We start from the raw sequence: 24,098 nt of genomic DNA, 5'->3' as shown, positions 1-24,098 counted from the left end.
TCTCCAAATCATGACAGCTTATTTTCCTCATCCCTGAGTGATCTTCTGTCATTTTAATTTATTAAGAACAAGTAACATGTTATATTATTTCAGTTGTGTTACATATTTGTTGTTATCATAGACCCTTTAGGCTTTACAGGTCACATTATTATGGAATCACACTGCATGGGAAGGTCATCCAGCCTGTCTATCCCTGCTTTTTTTAAGTGCTTACATGTACTCACTTGCTTTTGACCTGTGGGCCTGGAAGTTCTTCTTATTCAAGTACATTTTCAATTTCTTTTTCAAGTTATTATTGAAACTGCATCAGCTAATCTTTTAGACCATGGATCTCAGATTATAACCACTTCCATCATTTAACAAAACTTATCTAATCCCTGCCAAGTGTCAAAAATGGTATTCTCTGATCACTGACACTCATATCAATGGGAGCTGGTTCTCCTCATTTTCCCCAATCAAACTGTCAAAATTTTAACTATTTCTGTTTAAATCTCCTCCTAACCTTCATGATCCTAAAGAGAGAAGGAAAATCCTCCACATAACTCACGACCATTGCTGTTATCTTTCTAGTAATCCTCTTCTGCATGCTCTCAAAGGCTTTCAGAGCCTTCTGAAAATGTGGGGCAGGAATTTATTGAGAAATACCTGTGATTGTGTCCTAAAACTTCATGTTATTCTGAAGACGAGCATTATCTATTGTCCTGTTAATCCTGGTACATTTAAAAGCACTCCTTCGATAACCCTATTGTCAACCTCAAATACTGGATGAGGAATTCATTGGTTTAGTTATTGTGTGTTCCTCTATAAGTAAAGGTGGCACTGACCCAGAGGCCTAGGGTTTGGTACCATGGTCTCCAATGGTGCTTCTGAGGGAAAAGAATGGCCCTTCTCTCTACCACCCTGTACAGCAGGAATTCTTGATCACTGTCAAAATGGCAGGGGCAAACTTCCCTTCCTTGGCCATCTCATTTTGAAATGAGATGTAACAACAGATTTGGGATGGTTTTTCCTGACTTGCAGTGTTTGGAATGGTGTACAACTGGGATTTAACTATGGTCCCTCCTCTGTGCTGGAAGGTCCCAGCAACAGCCAATACTTCAGCCTCTGTGACCACATGATTCAATGAGCTAGAGGATGGTGAAGCCTGTTTGTATAATTAATGAGGTGACCAATGGTACATTGCTTGAAAACAGTCATCATGGCCCACAGAGAGAAATTCTCTATGTGTCTTCCAGTAATAAACATCGAGCCAAAATATGGAAAGATTCAACCTATAATCTATCATCTGAAATATCTAAAATCTGTCATACAGACATAAATAAAAATAAGAGGTTTCAGTCTCTTTTGGTACAAATGTTACGCTCAGGTTTTGTTTATTGATAGTTTCATGAAGTTTGGCTCAACTCATGATCAGATAAGGAGAAAGTGAGGACTGCAGATGCTGGAGATGAGAGTCAAGAGTGCGGTGCTGGAAAAGCACAGTAGGTCAAGCAGCATCTGAGGAGCAGGAGAATTGACGCTTCGGACAAAAACTCATGAGCCAAGGGGATGGAGAGATAAATGGGAGGGTGTTGGGCTTGGGGGAAAGTAGCCAAGAGCGCAATAGGTAGATGAAGGTGGGGGCAATGATGATAGATTGGAGAGGAGGGTGGAGCAGATAGATGGGAAGGAAGATGGACAGGAGGACAGGTCATGAGGGTGGTGTCGAGTTGGAAGGTTAGATCTGGGATAAGGTGGGAGCTGTGAGGTGGTGGTTGGGAAATGTTGAGACTGGTGAAATCCACATTGATGCAGTTAATTACTATGGCCAACTTTTAGTCGGTGCTTTTGCTGTTTTGAAATCATTTCAGTCCATGAAAATCCTAAATCTTAAAATCAGCTGATGGAAAGTGCAAATTTTTAGCCCATCTTTTCCCACCATTATGGTAGTCCATACAATAAAATGAAAGACGTTGACAGTCCTGTTTTCACAATTATTGAGCCGAGAGATGCTAAATGAAAAATATTCCTCTTTATAACTTTATTTCTTTTGATATCTTCAAAATGAAAAGATTTTAAAAAGTTATATTAACAATCTTTTCGCAGAAGGAAATGGAGGTACAGAGGATGAGAATTCACAAGCACAGATGATTCCTAGTCTTGTGTATTGCATTTAGTTAACTTCAGTAAAAGTTAAATTGTTAAGCTAAGTATTGGCTGGATAGACAAATAATCATTGAATGCCATAGAGTTTCAGAAACAGGTAACTTAACAATAGGTTTATTGTGATGAAATATCTTTACCTCTGGTTCCGTAAAATGAATATCATCTGCTTGCACTCTTTTGGTATTTTCATGAATGAAAGCTTCAAGTAATCTCTTATCTATTTTAGTTTGCTTCGTAAGTTTTCTGATGTCTTGCAGCTTTTGATAATTTTTACCTTGTTGAATGCTGTCAAGTTTCGCTACTGTTCAGATAAAAAATATAAGAATTTTCATCATTAGCCCATTGCTTTCTGTTTGGTCTCAATCCACTTCCATCTGGTGTTTTTGTAATATCTTTCCTTTTCCAGAGACATTTGACAGTTAAAGCTACAATTTCAGCACTGATAGAAAGAGGTTTCGGGTGCACATCAATGCAACAGAGATGACAGCATCTTGGTGCAAAAGTCTGACCTGACTCCTCATTCCTGATGAAGGGCTTATGCCCAAAACGTCGATTTCCTGTTCCTTGGATGCTGCCTGACCTGCTGCGCTTTAACCAGCGACACATTTTCAGCTCTGACTCCTCATAGCTCTGGAGCCAGGTTTCTCACTCTTCAGATGGGCCATACAGCAAACTCAGTCTGTTGCAAGGACATACTCTAAAAGATGGATGAAATTCCACATCACATTTTTGAGAGTTTTCTAAACATAATTTGGAAAGTTTTTAATTCTGGAAGATTCTTACCCACTACTTGATAAAATTTCAAATGGACTGCTCACTGATCTGTGAATACATCTAGGCACAAAAATAAATTTCTTTGCAGTCATTCGATGAGATTCACAGCAAGATGCTGGACATTGGACTACTACATTATAAAGACCTATTATAACCTGTACCTATAATAAATGACAATCTTCACCCACACTTCCTTTAAATTCTATTTCCCTTTGTGAAAACTTTCACATTTCCTTTTCACACTTAACTTTCTTACTTCAATGGGTTTACAGGAATGCTTTGCCACAAATGATGAGTTTATCCAAATCACATTTGTTAATTCTTTTTACAAAATTTCACTTTGATTACTTTTGTGACTTCTCCTTTTCTGAGAATAATAAGCCTAACTTACTTAAGTTTTCTTCATCATTTAAATTTCTGACACCAAGGGAGTAAAGTAATGGATAGAAACCTTGGCAGCAACCAATGTATTGGATTGGATTGGATTGGATTGGATTGGATTGGATTGGATGCTCTGGTTAACTGCTCCAAGTATGAGCTTCTTGTTTCAGGAAATTACATTATAAATGTTTGTTGTAATACAGCAGACTAGGCACTATATTAAACAATGCATCAGAACATTATCCTTTCACTTGTAGACCAGGATTCAAATTGCACACAAACCAATGGAACTTAATTCTCTTTTTTTTTCCATTCCTTCAACTAACCGCAAAGACTCTATTTTTTGCATTATGATTGTAGATTGAAATGGGAAAACAACTGTTTTAAAGAACAAGGATTGATGAAGGATTACTGCACTTCTTTCAAAAGCAAGGAATCTGACACTCATTGTAAGTAATGTTTACGTGGCTTACTGTTATACTTGTTCAAGCTGTAATGGAAAGCCTAGTTTGCAGATGAGCTGGAGCCAAAAGGTGTTTACAAATGGAGCTTTCGCTAGAAACAAACAATTGATTAGTCTGTGGACTAGTGACTGATTATCAATGATGAAAGTCTTCTGTCAGTCAATTACCATGTGATTGGCTCCCAGATAGCTGAATAGCTTGGGAGTTTGAACAAGACAGTAGGAAGAGATTGGACCTCTGGAGAAAAAGCTGTTTCTACTTTACTGTAGAAAAAGTATCTCAAACCTGAAGATAACCAGTTATTCCTCTTGCCAGTTGCTGCGACTTTTAATTAATAAGTCAAATATCTTTAAAGTGTGAAATGCTGTGCCTCATGCAAACAAATGAAAGTATTGGGAGAAGGAAGGTTGAGAAGCAGCATTACAATCAAAATAAGAATCACCTCAGGTAACCTGTGGACTGAACTGCCTTCCTAGTCTTTCCCTCCATCCTTAATAGCCATGCTTTTTTCTGTCTGTGTCTGTCTATGTGTGTGTAGTTTTAAGGGTAGGAGGAGTTTTAACTAGAAGAACTATGTATTGATGGCATAATATTTATCTGATGTGATAATCTATTTATTTCTAATGAACAGCTATTCTCATTAAGTACAGAGACCTGGTCCATGCTTTCTGTCAAACTGGGACTAAAAGACAAGTAAATTGGGGAATGCTGCGCACTTTTTAAACCCTTTAATTTTTGCATCAGCCCTGGGAATAGCAGGCCTAGATTTCCAGTATGCTATTTCGGTTGAGGCATAACATAAGTACTTTTTTCAGGATACGGATATCTCTGACCATTATTATCAGAATTGTTTTTAGAATCACATTGGACTCAAAATATTATCACTTTTCATTTCTCTACAGATGCTGTCAGACCTGTTGAGTAGTCCCAGTACTTAATATTTATAGCTTCATCTTCACGGTACCTTTAACTGATACATGCTTTTTAATTTCTTAATTAAAAAATACTGAAATCAAATTCTCAAACTGCAACAACAGGATTATGAAATCACATCCTCCCAACTATTAGTCCAGACCTCTGGATTACTAATTTAGGAAAGTTACCAGTACATACTGCACTATCCCGTAAAATGAATTTTGACTGTCTCATGACAATTTTTAATAAGCACATACTCACAGCATAGAAATGACTGTAATTTGTCACGAATTGCTACTTGGGGAAGATTTGCTGTGTGTGCCAGGTGCAGCGCAAACATTAGTACATTTACTGTTTCAATATACCCAGTGCACAAAGCACATTTTCTGCTTAAATTGACACTCACCGAGGAAAGACAACATAGACAACAAGATAGTTAGTACAGAAATAAAAAAAATTGGTGAAATACAGCACAATAGTTAAACCATGGCTAGGATAGGGAAGAGAAAGATTTATGTTGTATTTTATCTAACATTGTTTAAATTCTCTTTGAGTACAACTGTGTGACAGTGCGAGTAAGTGACAGAGGATATTGTAGACAAATGTTTTGAAGACAGAAAGAGTCCAAAGGGATACAGACAGGTTAAATGAGTGGACAGTACACCAGCAGATGAACTATATTGTGGAAAAATCAAATGGTAGGAAGAACAGGAAAACAAAGTCTTAGTTAAATGGACAAAGACTATAGAACATTCCATACCAAGAGATCTGGGTGTCCTTGTGTACGAAATATAAGATGTCAATGTACTGGTCCAGCTATAATTAGGAAGGAAATAGATTTTATTTGTTTTCATTCGTGGAATGTGGATGTCATGGGTTCAGCCAGCATTTACTGCCTTACAAGTCTACCTCATTGTTATGGACATGGAGTCACCCCCATAGGCTAGTGGCTGCATGGTCTCCATTTGTAAAGCTTTCAAAATAATTGAATACAATATTCACCACTTGCCATTATAGGATTCAAACCCATGGTCCTGGACAATTGCCTGGAGTTCTGATTTACTATTCCACTAACATTACAATGCTTCCCCCAGGATGGTTAACCTTTATTGCGAAGGGTATGGTGTATAAAAGTAAAAAACATTTAATAGAACTGTACTGGGCTTTGGAGAGATTACATATGTATACAGTTTTGGTTTCTTTATTTAAGGAGGGTTATACTTTTATTGGGTTCAACTCATTAGATTGATTCCTGGAAAGAGGGGTTTTACTTATGAGGTAAGGTTGAGTAGGTTGTAACTACACTTATTGGAATTTAGAAGAAGCAGAGGTAATCTTTTTGAAATATGCAAGATTCTGAGAGTGGATGCTGTGTGAATGTTTCCTCACATTTAGAATCTAGGGCTAAAGGTCATGGTTTCAGGATAAGGGATCTCTTTACTAAGCCAGAGAAAACAAGAAATTTCTTCTCTTAGAAGTTTATGAATCTGCTGAATCTGCTAACTCAGGTACTCATTGAATATATTCATGGCTGAGATAGACAGTCTTGAACTTATAGGTAATTCCCAAGGTTATAATGACCCGCAAAAAAGTTGAGGCAATATTTGATCATGCTGAAATCTTACCAAATGGCATAGCAGACATGTCGAGCTGTATAATCTACTACTACTCCCATTTCTTCCTTTTTTTTACGTACACTGCACATGATTAATCATGTTTGTAATCAAACGAGCATTTGAAAACAAATTAATCAGGTGGCAAACTTGAGCTAGGGTGCATTTTAATCAGAGGCCTGAATATTTATCGCAAAAACAGCAATTAGAAAGCCTTCAAACATCTTAAGGACTCTGAATGTTACTTTACCTTCTATCCATGGTGTTAAATGCAAAAAACTAATAGAAAGCTACAAAAGAAGAAACTACACTAAAACAATATCTATCTTAAAAATATGAACACTACTATCTGCTAGCTCTGTACTCTCAATTACAGATTTAATCTCTTGATACATTTCTCATAACTGACTGTAAATTAATTTGCCATTATAAAAAGAGTTATTTATTAATGCATCTACTATTTGCCTCAGGCAGTGCAGAGGAAGTAACAAATGCTATGAGTATTAAAAAATGCCCAGTTGCTCTGGGAAACTGTATCCTGCCTTTCTTTATGCTCAACCGAAGTGGTGTTCTTAATTATGTCTTTAAAACTAACTGGAAAATGGCCTTTTTTTTATTGCATTTCAACAAGAACTGAGGTTCTGAATTTAAATACAGTAACTCAGCCCAATTGACAGGCACCAATAAACTTGTAATACAAAGTGAACAAAGTGTGAATTTAATGCAAAGCATCAAACAGCAAAAGGTGTATTTTCCTCAAATTCTTTGGTGAAATAGCTATAAGACCAGAAGTAAACAAAAAATTTGCTAATTTTTTTGATATTTAATTTGCTTTGCAATTTGCCTGTTGGATAGAAAAGTCATTTTGGAGCAATGTTTTATCAATGTTACTTTCTGAATAAAAGACAAAATAACGTGTTCTTAAAAAAGCAGCTACCAAAACAGACAATACTTACACAAGCATTTATTCTGTTCTAACTTTTAGAAGTAGCATCTTTCCAATTTTCTGCAGCCAATATCTACTAGTATTCCTGGTAAGCACATTCATGCTAAACATTTTTAGTTTTTAACCTTCTGATTCCAAAATGACTATTGAATTAGTTTAATTCATCCACTGGACACCAATTACTTCCTGACAATAACAATGCAGATAAACACTGTCTCCAGATATAATAAGTCACTAGCACACTTTTTGGGTACACATCTGAGCAATAACTAACTGATATTAATTAGTCAGCAAAGCTGAAAGTAAAGGTTTTGACAATTAGGAAATCAGGATACATCAACACATTATTTTTCCATTTCCACTATAATAGCAGAACAAAACTTGCATTGCAAATGAGGACCAATATTTGGTGGGAGAAGATTGTACAATTTTTAATTATCCTTTTGAATCCGCTTTAATGTTCAGCTGGCTTATACAGCCCTAATACTGTTGGAATGGCCCAGATGAAATATTCGGTATGAAGTCATACGTGATTCCACTTATTAAAATGTTCGCATTTGTGAAGTCAAGCACATCAAGGACAAAAAATTTTCATTTCTCTTGTGTTCCTTCTGCACGGAAAACTTCTCAAAGTACAGTGACATGAAACAGCAGGGGTGGAGAGAAAAAAAGAGTGCAACCCCCAAGATTTAGTCAAATCGAAAGGTTTTATGGAGGCTTTAGGGAGCAAGAATAGAGGTGGCAAGGCAAAAGACACTGGCAGACAGTTGTTAAATATGTGACAGTTTCCCTGACAGAATCCATGTCTCTTTTACCTTTGTCAATTCATTAATCTAGGGTATCTCTGTGTGTTATTTTTATGTATTATTAATCTCTCCTTTACAGATGACAGAAGCAAGACGCTGAAGACTTGGTTTATGGCAATGTGCCAAATTATCGAGGTTTAATCGAGGTTCACAGAGAGGTTTAATAGCGCTCACATTAATGAAACAACCATTGTACACATTTAGCTTGTAAATGTGAAATTTCGGTGATATGACTTTACAAGAAGTAATTTATTATATAGAAGAAAATCATATTTCTAGGTATTTTGGTCTCAAAAGCGGATAACTTGGAGAAAGGGGACAGGTATTGCAATTAACCTATATTCATCTGCGATACAGTGTGTAAACTTCATGTTGCTTTCAAATTTGCATGCCAGCTGTGTATATCCAGTGCTAAAAGTGTTGCGCAGTGGTTGCACGCTTCAGCAGGGGGCACATGTTTGTGTGACATCAGTATCACAAAGTTACCATGCTTCCTCTTAAAGGGAAGGTGCATTCTGGCTGTAGCAAGTGCTGGAACAGACAGAAGAAAGTTTGAGCAAGAATACTGAAGAAGGCAGGGCAAAGAGTGTATTCCAAGGTTCTCTGATGTTGCACCATGATCCTTGGTTTGTGATTTTGACTAAAGCAGAAGCAGATTAAGGATAGGAGGAGACAGGGGACTATGTGAATCAGGTGACCCTCCAGACAAACTATGAAAAGCAATTGAGGTGGATAGGTCTGGCAGTGAACAACCATATAGCCTAAAGAAGTTGGATGTGGTGCTTGGATTGTAGACATTCAATGATGTACATATGAGTACCTGAAAAAGGAGCAGAAATTAATCTTGAACCCACTCCATCATTCAATCAGGTCATAATTGATTTGTTTGTGTTTCGAATTCCACATTCCTGTCTACTCCTGATAATCATTGATTTTCCTGCCTTACAAGAAGCTATGTGCCCCCACTGTGAAAATATTCAAAGACATTGACTCCACCACCTCTTTATGCAGAGTTCCAAAGTCACACAATCCTCGGATAGAGAAAAAAGAATGCTTCATCTCTGCCTTTAAAGAACAATACCTAATGTTAAAACCATACCCTGGGTTGACTCACAGTAGGAAACACCTTTTCCAGATCCATTTTGTCAAGACCATTCAGGATCTTATACTCTTCAGTTAAGTGACTACTGCTAATTTCCAAAGGAAACAAGTCCAGCTTGTCCAACCTATTTTCATAAAGTTGCCTGCCTATTCCAGGTACAATCTAGTGAGCCTCCACTGAACCACCTCCAACACATTTACATTCTTCCATAAATAATAACTACAAAACTGTACATGGTATTTGAGATATGGTCTCACCAATATCCTGCAAAACTGAATTATTTAGATTAGATTCCCTGTAGTGAAACAGTCCATTCGGCCTAACAAGTCAATGCCGACTCTCTGAAGAGTAACCGACCCCCCCTAACTAATGCACCTAACACTATAGGCAATTTAACATAGTCAATTCATCTAACCTGCATATCTATGGATTATGGAAGGAGACCGGAACACCTAGAGAAAACCTACGCAGACTTGGGGAGAATATGCAAACTTCACAAGGACAGTCACCTGAGTCAGGAATTGAACCCAGATCCCTGGTGCTGTGAGGCAGCAGTGCTAACCATGGAGCCACCGTGCTGTCCCCCAGATCATGAACCAATCAACCCACCACTCTCCTACTTTGGATGCTTGGCCAGATTTGAACCTGGGTCATCAGAACATTACCAGAGTCACTGGATTAGAAGGCTAGTGATAATACCATTGGCCATCACCTCAGCCCCACCTTTATTTCTGTGTAACAAATAGCATTCAATTAGCCTTCCTGATTACATGCTGTCCCTCCATGCTGACATTTTGTGACCTATGCACCACAATACCTAAAGCCTTCGGCTCCTTTGAATTCTGCAATCGTTCTCTGTTTAAGTAATACTCAGCTTTTGCATTTGTCCTGCTAAAGTGAACAACTTCACATTTTCCAACATTATACTCCACCTACCAGAAATTTGCCCACTCATTCGATCTATCTACATCTGTCTATCACTACCTTATGTTGTCTTCATAATATACCTTCTACCTTTTCTCAATAATTCTGTACCTATCTTGGTGTCATCTGCAAATTTAGCTACCATGCCATCATTTCCCTCATCTAAGTCATTGATGTAAATTGTAAAACATGAAGCTCTAGTGCACACCCATGCAAGACTCCACTCAGACTGCTAATCAAAGATATATTTATGTATATTCTGTTTTCTCCCAGCCAGCCAAACTTCCATCCATGCTACCCCCAACTCATCTTTGCAAAATAACTTTATGTGGCACTTTTACCAAATGTCTTTTGGAAATTTAAATATAGTATGTCTACAGGCTCCCCTTTATTCACAGCCTATGCTACTAATTAAGAGATCTCTAATAATTTGGTTAAAAATAACTTTCCTTTGACAAAACCATGCTGACTCTTTCTGATCATTTTAAGGTTTGCTAAGCATAATTATAATTGCTTTAATAAAGAATTTTAATAATATCCCCACAATAGACATCTATCTGATTGGTCTGTAGTTTTCTGTTTACTGCCTCCTTCCGTTCTTGAATAGAGGGGTTATATTTCCTCCTATCCAGTTTGATTGAACATTTTTAGAAACTCCTGATTAGCCCTTTGGTCATTCTCTGCCATTTTTTATATTCTGACTCGTCATTTGATCTGTCACTTATCTTTGCAGAGTTAAATGCTTTTTACTTAAGTTAAACATTTTCCCCAACCCCTTTAGTTAATCATGGATGATGGGTCCACCCTTTAGAATTTTACTCTATAATGGGAATATACTTATTCTAAATTTTCTGAAATAGCCACTTGAATGTTTGCCACTGGCTCGCTATTGATCTATATACTGAAGAAGACAGGGCAAAGTGAGGACTGCAGATGCTGGAGATCAGAGTTGAAAAATGTGTTGCTGGAAAAGGGCAGCAGGTCAGGCAGCATCCAAGGAGCAGGAGAATCAACGTTTCAGGAAGAAGGGCTTATGCCCGAAATGTCGATTCTCCTGCTCCTTGGATGCTGCCTGACCTGCTGTGCTTTTCCAGCAACACATTTTTCAGCTACCAGTTCATCTTAGCTAGCTCAGCTTTCACGCCCACATTGTTGCCCTTGTTTAGGTTTAAAATGCCAGTCTTAGATACAGTCTTCTCCCTTTCAAATGAATGTGAAATTAAATCTCATTGTGATCCTTGCTACCTGATGGTGAGGCTATTAATTGATCCTGTCACATTGCACAATACTAAGTCTAATATATCATGCTCTCTGGCTGGTTCCAAAATGTGCTATTCTGAGAAACTATCTCAAAAGAATTCTATGGACTCATTATCCATGAAACGATTGCTTAAATGTCCATTATTATTACTATCCCTTCATTACAGCCCCCACCCAATATTTGTCCCACATTGTAGTTAGTGTGAGGGGATCTGTAGACCACTCCTCCGAAGGACTTCTTTCCCCTATTATTCCTCACCTCCCCCAAACTATCTCTATATTCTGAACCAAGGTAATCATAGCTGTTGCACGAATGCCAGCTTTGAATAAATATTCTCTCCCTCCACCTTTACAAAACTTCCAATTTTTCTTGAATGCCATGTACCCCTCAATACTCAAGAACCAATCCTTATCATCTTTAAGCTGTGTTTTAATAGCGAAGACAGTGTGCTTCATCATTGGAATTTCAATTGAGCACATGGCCTGTGGTTTACTCTCAAAGTGATCAGTTCTGGTACTGACATGCGGTGGAACCTTCATATAAAAGCAAACCAAGCACAAGTGGATCACGTGTAAAGCACGGGTTTGCACAGTGTCACAGCAGTCAAACAAACATGTCCTCTAATTGATTACTAGGAATGCTGAGGCAACATCCTTGAGATCAGCAATGTCTCTGTGGAGCACAAACCTAGTGCTTGCTCTTTGAATGATATCTCTCATGCTCCCGTCACAACCAGTAAGCCAGTACATTTGCTGTTGCCTCCCATGCTGAGATGGAACAGTTCCAAGCCAAGACATTAAGATCTGATTAAGGTTGTCATCAATTCTCATCAGCCATGTCCATAGTAACTGGGACAACACTGCAGGGTGGCATAGCGGCTAGCATTGCTGCCTCACAGTGCCAGGGACTCAGGTTCGATTCCAGCCTTGGGTGTGTGTGGCTGTGTGAAATTTTCATGTTCTCCTTTTTTCTGCATGGTTTCTCCCGCAGCCCAAAAGTGTACAGGCTAGGTGGATTGGCTGTGCTAGTCTGCAGGCTAGTTGGGTTAACTATGTAAACATGGGGTGACTGAGATATGGTGGGAAGCTCTTCAGAGGGTCAGGGCAGATTTGATGGGCCAAAAGGCCTCTATCTGTAAGGAATCTGTGATTCTATGACCACGTAGGAGCATTACAATGACAAATTCACAAGGAAAGCAGACACTTAGCGAGCATATGGGGTAATCAGTGGAAATGTGTATGTCTGATTTGGTTTGATTTCTAACTTAGAGCTGGAATGTTTAGTTTGTCATGCCTTTTATTTTTCATTGTGGCCAAGCAGATGACCAGGAGCAGAAAGAAGGTGAGCTATGGACTGTTGCTGAATGAGGAACTGGGATTAAGTTTTCTAATATTGTAGTGAGAGAATTCTATTATGCATAGCTTGGTCAGTGGGGGCTAATTTGGTTATCTTCTCCCTTTCTGTTCCTCCTTTGCTTGCTTCCTCCCCTCCTACTCATCTGCTCCTTATAAACTAGTCACAATGTTATATAGTATGCAGTCAGCCATCAAAGATGATGATATGCAGGCTGCTGAGTCTCTACAGGACTCGAGAGACATTTCAGGAAGTGGGAAAGTTGTTCAAGCATTCTGATGGTCTTGATTACATTTTGTATGGCAGCATAACTCACCTAACACATGTGCTGTCCACATGAACATGGGTTATGCACTGGAGTTGAGCATCATGCCATTAAAAGTTAGTTTCTATTAGCTAGCAGCTTCTAGATTGTTGTAGTGACTCAGATGGAGCTGGGCATTGGTGAATCAATGCATCATGGTCGCTGCCAGCATACTGAGCTTGACCTGCACCAAGTGTAGTATTGATTAACCGTTGAATGTTGAGGGAGTGGAATTCCTTTCATTTATGGTACAATTCATGGCTGACCTGCAGTGCCTGTAAAATGATTCTCATGCAGTGAATTGCATCCTGTACTATGGGGAACACATACTCTTTGCAGAACTGAGCACTTGCCTGGATCTGAAAAGAGACTGAAACATATTCTCTACTCTTGGATCATAAAGTTTCAGTGACATACCCTATGTTATGGTAGATGGAAAACTGGGTTGCAAATATCGCTTGCTCTAGTCTGGAAGGAGCCAAACCAATAAAAGTTCACAGCCACAGGCCACTCACCCCACTCTGCTGTAGCACTTGTGAGTGCAGCAAGTGGCAAACATTATGGACAATGCCTTTAGGGAAGTGAAGTTTCAGGCAGGAGAATCACTCCTGAACACAATGGATGTTTACAGCCTAATGAGAAGGCTTTTCCCCCACATTCTTCTCCCCCTTCCAGAAACTTCACTCCGATTATTCTCTCCATCAGGCTGTGGTTCACAGGGAATGCAAACTAATGTACCAATGTCTGGAACAATTGGTTTGTGCAGAAACATTCAACATGCACCACATTACTTCCTGTCAGACTTTAGCAACTCTAAACAGTCTAGAAACCAACAAAACGTCCATAGTCCCAACAACAGTCCGTGGACCTCTATCAGAAACTAATCTAAAAGTAGCTGATGATCCCTTTAAATAGAATAGGTGAGATGTCCTTCCCTCTGCTGAAACAGAGTCTACTGTGTGAGGCTAAAAAAAGGGCTGGAGGGTTAAGCTATAAAATGGTTGTACTAGCATCATATCTTTTCTTGATGGCCTCTAGTTATGCTGTTCCTCACAAATGGAAATATTCATTCTGTGTCTACTCCATCAAAACCTTTCATAATTTTAATGGCCTCTAGTAAGTCACCCATTAGCTTTCCCTTTTTCAAGTAAAATAAGTAAAAAAAACAACCTGTCCTGACAGATGCAATCTTGCTGTTCCAGCATCATCTCTGTAATTGCTTTTGCACCGTTCCCTATACTTCAATTCCTTTTTATAATAGGGCAATAGGGGAAGTGTGCCAGAGAATGCAGTGCAATGATCTGTAATAATAGATCTATGAACCTTACTCCAAGTATCATATAACTTAAGTTTTCACAAGTTTAGCTTAATTTCTCTACTTTTAAATTCTATCCCTCCAGAAATAAAATCTAAACCTTACATATGCAGACTTATTAATTTAGTTTGCCAGTTTCAGTAAGTGTATTTAACTCCACCTTATCCCATTTAAATCCTTATTTTCCATTAAGTATGAGATTTCTTTATTTTACTCCAAAAACGTCACTTACACTTACTTATATTGAAACATAATTTGGCAATTATATGTCTATTCTACATGTTTATCAAAGCTTTTGGTGATCCCAGCACATATTTGCAGTACATTATTTTTCACCGGACATATGTATTTCTATGCTCTATTTCCTGCCATGCATTCTGCTGCTTGTCACTTAAATCTACATACTTTGGCTTTATTTAATATCAAGAGCCTTTTTTGAAATACAGCTAAAAATTACATGCAAGAATACAAAATATTAGTAGAATATAAAGCTCTTTGCATCTTTCAATATGTCTACCAAACTCTACTTTTCAATTTTCTCCTCATATCATCTGATAAACAAAATTCTGACAATTTTGACAATACTCTATCATGAAGAATCTCCCAAGTGTCTGGAGTTGTGAATTTTTCAAGATTTGCAACCCTTACGATGAAGAAGTATCCTGTCACTCCAGTTCCAGATGGTCCACCTTATCCTGAGACTGTGGCACCTCGTTCTAGTTTCAACAACCTCTCAGTGTCTGTCCTGCTGATCCAGTCAGAATCCTGAATACTTCAATGATACCATATCTTATTCTTCTAAATTCCAGAGGATATTGGCCAAATTTACACAAACTGCCATTCCAGCTATGTATCTTGTGAGCCTGCCCTGCAGCACATGCAAAGTAAGTATATCCATCTAGTACATCAGGTGTGATCTCCCCACAGGCCTTATAAAATTATATCAAAACTTCCTATCTTGTGCTCCAGTCTCCTTGCAATAAAGAGCAAAATTCCATTTGCCTTCCTAACTGTTTGCTGGGACTGCTTATTAATTACCTGTGTTCTCTATATGAATACACCTAAGTCTCCATAAACAGTGCCATTTACAATTTTCACACCTTTCAAAAAGGTTTTTTCTATTTTTAACCACCAAAATGAATAAACTCTCTTTCCTACATTATAATCAATCTGTAACTCTGTCGTTCACTCACTCAACCTGTCTATAAGTCTTTACATTCTCTTAATGTTCTCTTCATTGGCTAAACTCCTACCTAGTTATGGATCACCAATAAACTTGGATACATTAATCTTAGTCTCTTTGTCAAACCATTAACATAATTTGTAAATGGTTGCGGCACTATCAGGGATTTTGTGGTACTATATTGGTTACAGCCTGACAACTTTCAAATTCTTCATTTACACCAAATCTCTGCCTCCTGCCTGTTAATCAAATTGCCATCTATTACCACCAATTCACTAAGTCCTTATTTGTATGTTAATATTTTCTAAGTTATCAAACATAATTTGGAAATCCAAATTCACTGCATTGGCTGGCTTCCCTTTATCTATCCTATTAGTTACTTCTCAAAAAATTATAAAACACAATTTCCCTTTCACAAAATTACATGGCACTATCAAATCACACTAAGAATTTCTAGATACTTTGTTAAATCATCTTTAATAATCGATTCAAGCATTTTCCTAATGACTGAAATGATGCAAACAGGCTTTTATTACCTTATCTTCTCTCTCTCCCTCCTTTCTTGAATAGTAGTATTACATTTGCTAGCTGCTAGGATACATTAGAATCAACAGAATTTTGGAAAATCATAACCATTATCTCTGGAGATTTTGTTTTGGAACTTGTGAATGTAAGACTTCATATTCAAGGTATTTGCTGGTTTTTAATTCCTCAAGTTTTGCCAGTATATTTTCTCTGTTGAAGTCATATTATTATATCCTATCTAGACTGCAATTCGGCCTTTTAACCATGAAAACAGATATTAAGTGTGGATTTTGCTGCAGACTTTGGGACCCCAAATGAGTTTGAACCTATAATTGCTTGGATTGAGACTGGGAAAGCAATATTCTTGGAAACAAGGTTCTAACTACTGCCTTTGCATTGAGTGCCATGTTAAGGACAGTGCGTGGACTATCAATACTATTGTGTCAGAGGATCAATAGTTCAGGATCTCAGACAGGCCAATTGGGACAAGTGGGTATGCTTGGTGCAAGTCAGAAACCCACAAGGCTGCCGCAATATGGAGCTCGACTGCACAGCAGTAAATCAAGAAAACAGAGTCTGGAATGATTAATCCAGTGGGGTGGAGTATATGTCTCTCTGCTGGATTGGTCTTGGCCACTAAGTAAAGTTTTATCAGGACACAAATCCTCTGGATAGGATTACCTATTGACATTCCCAGCAGCTTCCATATATGATGGAAAGTGAGGGTTGGATGGAAGAGTACTCTGCTGTTGGCAAAATGTCAGCAAGCTCGAAAAGTGCTCCCAGTTGAGATTTTCCACATGCTAATTGGTTGCTGTCCTCTGTGAATTGGGAAGTTAATCTGGCTACTGCACCTAACCTACACATCCCTGAACACTATGACCAATCCACCTAACCTGCACATCTTTGGGCTATGGAAAGAAACTGGCAGAAGCCTACACAGGCACAGGGAGAATGTGCAAACTCCACACAGGTGATCACCCGAGGTTGGAATTGAACCCAGGTCCCTGGCACTGTGAAGCAGCAGTGCTAACCACTGAGCTACTGTGCCACCCCAGAGGACACTGGGTGAAGTTCTTAGGTGGTAGAAATGCATTGGGAAGCAGTCCAACATGACTTCCTTCATTCTTTCAGTTGTTATGTTGTCAAGTTTGTCACCATGAGACTGGTAAAGCACAGCCCAAAAATACTTGTTCAACATATCTACAATTTCCTATTGTTTATGATATTTTCCCATGCAAGGGAGTCTCTAAGGATCTACTCACCTCATTGTAACACATTTGTAAGTACTATTAAAACACATTTTTGCTTTTGTTGCTACATTGCCAGATTGCCTCGACTTCCCTCTTTAGATTTCTAAATTTCCCTTCATCTTTCTTTTAAAGTTCTATCCATAGTCCGAATTATACAGTTTGCTGATGTTGCTCCCAGCTGATCAAGATAGCACCCATCTCAGTAGAACAGCTCCCTCTTTTCCCAATACAGGTGAAGTGTCCCATGAATCAAAATGTGCAGTTTTTAAGTCATTGCATCAGCTTTGTTTATTCTCTGTTGCTTTCTCAAAGAATTAAATGAGATTAGTCAAGTAAGTGATTCCCTTTTAAAATCAATTTATTCGCTATTGCATTGACTTTATTATATCTTGGTTTCTGGATGATTTTTTGCTTTCTTTTTTAGAGGATTCCATATTTTAACCTATTCCTTACATAAAGCTGACAATTCTACCTTCCTTCTTAAATATAAGTGTAATTTTAGCTGCTTGCCTGTTCTTCAGCAAAATACCTTTATCTAATGAATAATTCAGTATGTGTAATAGTGCTTCTGCTACCTTTTCCTAAGGATTGTTTTAAAAAAATACACGGATACAATTCATTCTGAGCAAGGGTTTTAACTTCTTAAAATGAAATTAATTCATTTATTTAATGTTTCTTCTTCTTCAACTTTAAATGTAGCTACATCATTTCTAATCTCATATTCTGATTTCATGTCAGGCTCATCTGTCTCCCTAGTAAATAATGGAGCAAAATAATCTTCTAATATCTCTGCCACTTTGTTATGACTGCCTCCTATCCAGCCCCTAGTGGCCTAATTTTCATCCTTAATTCCCTTTTACTTTATTTCCATGCATTTAGAATATTTCACAATTTAGTTTTATGTTACTTGATAATTAAGTTTAACTGTTCCTGTTTCCTAACTTCTTTTTGACTTCTCTCCTCATCTTTATGTATTCCCCTTTGTTACTAAATAAAAACCAGAAGAACTGCAGAGACTAGAAATCAGAAACAAAAGCAATAATTGCTGGGAAAGGCTCAGGAGTTCTGACAGCATCTGTGGAGAGAAGTCAGAGTTAACATTTCAGGTTCAGTGGCCTTTCCTCAGAACCCCCTTGTTACTGTTATGTACTTTATCCTTTATTTTTGCCCTAATGTCCTTATCAATCCATTATGTTTCATTAGTATTTAACTTGTTCTTGTTATTTGGTCAAGTATAGTTTCCCTTGATTCTGTTGAACACCATTTCAAATGTTTCCCATTCCTCTTTGAACTGGATTTGCTAATATAGTTGTTAGGTACCCCAAATTATTTTAACTGCTCCTTAAAATCAAATTTCTTCCAATCCAAAACCTTAGCCTCTCTAACGGTTATGTTCTATGCAATTATTATCTTAAATCATATTATATTACATTCACTATTGACTTGATGTTTCCCTATTTTGACTTCTCTGATTCATTCTCCCATATTGGATTTCGACATGGTGAGTCATAGAGAAGTCCTTCCTGAATTGTAGGAATTCTATTCCTTTATCCCTTTTTCACACCTCTTCTGGCCATTTAATTTTTGTACTGCTGAAATTTCCTATAAATACTGAGTTAGTGAATTTGTTTGCATACTTGCTCCTCCATTTCTCTTTAAGTGATGCACAGACCATCTTGATTCATGTGATTGATCTTTTATAATCTCTTGACTCTCCACATCCGGGTCCTATTTAGATCTTATTGATGCTGTACCACATTTTGCTTGCACTATCATGCCAATAGCATTTGAAGTTGAATAGATGCCGTCGGCTGCTTGCATTTCTCTTACTTACATGAATAAATACATAATTACTTAAAATACAAGAGATATAAAATAAAAGTCAAAATTCATTATTGTGGATTCAGTTTTCATTGCACATTAGTGACTTCTACCCATTACAAAATGTGATGCTAGTGCAACCATACTGTATCTAGCCCTGTGCTGGAATAGAGAGCAATAATTACTGTATTGGAACCTTCACTGATTTTTCATCATGTTATTTTATCCTTCTTATAATTTTTGGTTTGGTAGCAGCAGCTTGTTTTTAAAAAAAACAAGAAGCTATTATTTGCTTATAAAGCTAGGTCTGAAAGTTAATTGCAGCTTAATTCTTGTTAAAAAGTCTATAGATGCTCCAACTATAGAGTAACCTTATGCTCAAGAAAATGGTGATGCTGTATGTTTATTGGAACCTTACAAGAAGGTGGTCAGTCTGACAAGGAGAGGCCAGAGAATGAACTGTTTGTGTTAAAATGTATTCAGGTTGGAAGGATTGTGCCTGCAAATGCTACAGGATAGGGTCTGATTGCTCTCTGGTTGTCCTCTCAGTATCATCTTGTTGAAAGTTTAGAAAATAGAATCTTAGTTATAAGAATTAAGTGAATATGCCTCAGAGCCTACTGGAAGCTATTTGCATCAGAAACCAGGCAAGATATAAATCTATATGTTGGTGATGTTACATATTGTAGAGATTGCTTAAGTGACATGGCCAGTTACATCTCATTTATTTTTCCCATTTGATTTATTCCTTAATTGTGTTTGTTTATCTTACTGTCTTTGGATTTGAATAGATTTGAAATGATCTTTTAGGGCCTTGGATAGAGGCGAGGGGCCAGTTGTGAGTGCAGATTTTACACCTGGTGTGGTGGCAGGGGAAGGTGCCAAGTGTAGAGGGTGGGTTGGTGGGGGGGGGGAAACATTAAAAAAAATGGGCAGCACAGTGGCACAGTGGTTAGCACTGCTGTCTCACAGCGCCAGAGACCCGGGTTCAGTGCCTGCCTCAAGTGACTGACAGTGTGGAGTTTGCACATTCTGCCCGTGCCTGTGTGGGTTTCCTCCGGGTGCTCCGATTTCCTCCCACAATCCAAAGATGTGCGGGTTAGATGAATTTGTCATGCTAAATTGCCCATAATGTTAGGTGAAGGGGTAAATGTAAGGGAATGGGTCTGGGTGGGTTGCGCTTCGGTGGGTCGGTGTGGACTTATTGGGCCGAAGGGCCTGTTTCCACACTGTAAGTAATCTAATCTAATCTTTGTGTGAGAGCAAGGACTAGAAACAAACATTGGATTGGACTTAAATCTTACATGCTGTCTTAAACAGAATAGAACCTAACAAAAATGACATGGTAGAGAGCAGCATGAATGAGAACTTGTTGGAAAGGCATGTCAATAATCACAGGAGATTTTAACCTACAAATCAACTGGAAAAGTCAAGTGGCAAAGGTAGCCTAGGTGAGGAATTCATAAGAGTTTCTTCATGATTGTTTCTCATTACAGCATGTTCTGGAGCTAACCAAAGAGCAGGCTACATTAGAGTGAATCTTGTGCAACGAGATGGATTAATAAATGATCACGTTGTGAAGGTATCCCTACATAGCAGCAGTCATAATATGAATTATTATGAATTGAGGCAGAGAGGAGTGAATTTTAAAAATTTAGATAAGGGCATTTGTGTGAGCATGAAAACAGAGCTGACTAAAGTAAATTGGCAGATTAGGAGAGATCAAAAGAGACAGTGAAGTAAACATAATAAACTTAAAGAAAAAGCAAATAATGGTGAAAATGCAGCTGGGAAGTTAAAAGGTTGGACAGAATATTAAAAAATTAAAAATGACCAAAAAGTTAAAGAAGAGAGAAACATTAGATTATGAGAGGAGGCTAGTCAGAACTTTAAAAATAGATAGTGAGAGTTTTTAATGAAGAGTAGAGCTAACAAAGTGAGTATTGGGCCAACAGAAATTGAGGCTAGAGAACTGATAATGGAAAACAAGGAAAAGCCAGGTGAATTGATTTTGCATCAGTTTTCAATTTTGAGGACATGGGTAATGACTCAGAAGCAGCAATAAATCTGAAAATGGAAGAGTGGGAAAAACTCAGCAAAGTTAAAATCACTAGAAAATTTGTACTGAGTAACTTATTTGAGCTGTCGGCTGACAGGTTCCCACATCCTGCATCAATTTTATCCAGGATCTTGTAAGAAGTGATGGGTGAGATGGATTATGCATTAGTTTTTATTTTACAACAGTCTCTTGATTTGGGAGCAATTCTATTAAATTCAAAGATAACAAATATATCTGATCTGTCCAAAAAGGGAGACAGGCAGAAGGCAGGAAATGACAGGCTTATCAGCTTCACATTAGAAGCTATTATTAAAGACATTATAGTAGGGCACTTGGATATGTTCAAGGTAACCAGAGACAGTCAACATGGTTTTACGATATTGTATCTGACCAATCTATTTAAGTTCTTTGAGGAGGTAGCATGTGTTGTGAAGAAAGGGACACTGGTGGATATTCTATACTTAGATTTCTGAAAAGAATTTGATAACGTTCCATTCAAAAGCTATGGGAAAAAGTAAAAGCTTGTGGTACAGGAACGAGCATGCTGGCATGGACAGAAGGTTATAGCTAACAGAAAGCAGAGATTGTTTGTAAATGGGTCTTTTTCACATTGGCAACATAAAATGAGTGATATGTCTGAATGATTGGTGCTGGAACATCAAATGTTTACAATTTATAAAAGTTGCTTGAATGAAGGGACCAAAAATATGGTTGACAAATTTGCTGAAAACAGGAAAGGAAGTTGTGAAGAGGACATAATGAAAGTGCAGATAGGTATAGTTAGAGTGAGTAGACAAACATGTGGTAAATGGAATCTAATGTGTGATAATGTGAAATTGTGGTTTTTAGCAGGAAAAAAGGCATGCTTATAAATGGTGAGATATTGCAGAACCCTAAGCTGCAGAAGGTTCTGGGTATCCCGGTGAACGATTTACAAAAGATAAATATGTAAGTACAGCAAGAAATTAGGAAAATTAATGAAATGCTATCATTATGATGAGGGAAATTGAATACAAATGTGGAGAGGTAGTGCTTCAGTCAACAGACACTAGTGAGACTGTATCTCAAGTACTTCCTCTAAGCAAAGATGTAACTATGTTGGGGGCAGTTCAAAGAATGTTTACTAGATTAATATCTGGAATGAGTGGGTTATCTAATTCAGGAAGTTGGACACATTAGGCTTGTTTCTGCTGGAGTTTAGAAAAGTAAACATGACTTGATTAAAATATAGAGTCGAAAAGTGTGGCGCTGGAAAGCACAACAGGTCAGACAGCATCTGAGGAGCAGGAAAATCGATGTTTCAGGCATAAGCCCTTCATCAGGAACATTCCTGATGGAGGGCTTATGTCCAAGACATTGATTCTCCTGCTCCACGGATGCTGTCTGACCTGCTGTGCTTTTCTGGCACCATAGTCTCGACTCTGATCTCCAGCATCTGTAGTCCTCCCTTTCTCCTTGATTAAAATATATAAATTCCTGAAGGGTCATGACAGGGTGGATGTGGAAATGATGCCTCCATTTATAAAACGCTCTAGTACTAGGCATCACTACAGAATATATATACAGTACTTTGCTTAGCATTCAAATCTTGTACTAAAACTCTTTGTATTGTTATCTCTCCAATATTGCAGACATTTTAAGATTTACGTACTTTTTTCCCTTTTGGGGAGCTCAATCTTGTAGGTTCCCCAGAGTGTCAGCTGAAACCTAGTGATATATCCTGATGTTGTTTCACCCTTTTTTCTCTCACAAGTTTCAACAGTATTGGCGTGATCTGTAATCTGAAAGAAAAAATAAAATTTATAGAATAACCACAGTGAGTTTGACATTTGTCTTTTTTAACTTGAAAACTGGGTTAAAATCTATCTCAGACTGACAAGACAAAGGCTTCTAATTCTAAGATTTCTGTGTGTTTCAGTAGTCTGAATTCAATTTCCACTGATCACAGTTCATAAGACAAAGACTTCCTACAACCTGATAGTATAAATAATTTATATAAAGTAAGAACGAAGACAAATTTCATAATCAACATTGATAAACTAAGAAAAAACTTAATAAATCAAAAGTTAATGACTAAATTACACTAAAACTGGGATTTAGTACTCTGTGTCCTATGCATTAAAGAGGCAACTTCAGAGAATAAAAGTTAAGTTTACATTTGAGAATATGACAGATTATGAGGAATTCTAGGAGTTTGGTAGAGCTACCCTTGTTGGCTTTTTGATTCAGCCACTGCAACTAGTCCAACTTCCAGGCTTTCTGAGCAAAGGCAGTAATCGAGTATAACAACGATCTGCTGCAAATTTATGATAGCGTAATTATTTAAAGTAACTTGAGGATATGAGGACCTGAATTTAGGTGTAGTAAATCTCCAAAGTTAGCTAGAAATGAGAGAAAAGAAGGCATAACATTGCTGAGCAGCACTTAGCTTCTTTGACACATCATTGGCCATACAGTATCAATAGTGAGGACCACGTCAAAATTCAGCTTCCCTGTGGATGGGCTGAAGGAATGTGTCTCCAAAAATATACAGAGTTAGTTGACTAGGCAAAGAAGGTCTACAGCAAGATTTTCATGCATGTACCTGGATACAGAGGCTTAACTGCAGCAGCAAGGTAGTTAGCTAGCCAATCCTCATACTCTTGGCACTTCTGGTTGAAGATGATTGCAAATTCTTGAAACTTGTCTTTTGATCTGATGTGCAGGGCTCCCCTGTCATTGCTGATATGAACTTATGAATTAGGAGCAGGGGGAGGCGAATCATGTGTGCCCAATTCATTCAAATATAGTTCTCCAATTTCAGAACTGGATATGAGACTGCTTTTGTTACCATGTTGATTTTGCAAATATCAACATAAAATTGCATGACTCATCTGTTTTTGGCACCATTACTAAAGGTAGGATTCAGCTATTATAACTTAGTTCTGTAATATCATTGTCCATCCTGAACCCTG

General features: G+C 37.8%; 1 protein-coding gene across 1 annotated transcript in view; it reads right to left on the bottom strand.

Moving 5' to 3' along the window:
* LOC132816742 (PC3-like endoprotease variant B) overlaps positions 1-24,098 on the bottom strand; it is an 876,366-nt gene that overhangs the window by 5,408 nt on the left and 846,860 nt on the right. The window contains exons 17-18 of the mRNA XM_060826651.1: positions 22,796-22,925; positions 2,283-2,446 (exon numbers count right to left, since the gene is read on the bottom strand). Coding sequence (XP_060682634.1) covers positions 2,283-2,446; positions 22,796-22,925 — 294 coding nt within the window. The remainder of the gene's footprint in view (positions 1-2,282; positions 2,447-22,795; positions 22,926-24,098) is intronic.

This window comes from Hemiscyllium ocellatum, chromosome 6, assembly GCF_020745735.1.
Source record: "Hemiscyllium ocellatum isolate sHemOce1 chromosome 6, sHemOce1.pat.X.cur, whole genome shotgun sequence".
NCBI lineage: Eukaryota > Metazoa > Chordata > Chondrichthyes > Orectolobiformes > Hemiscylliidae > Hemiscyllium > Hemiscyllium ocellatum.
Note: the sequence above shows the minus strand (reverse complement) of the source record. Positions and strands in the feature narration are given on the sequence as shown.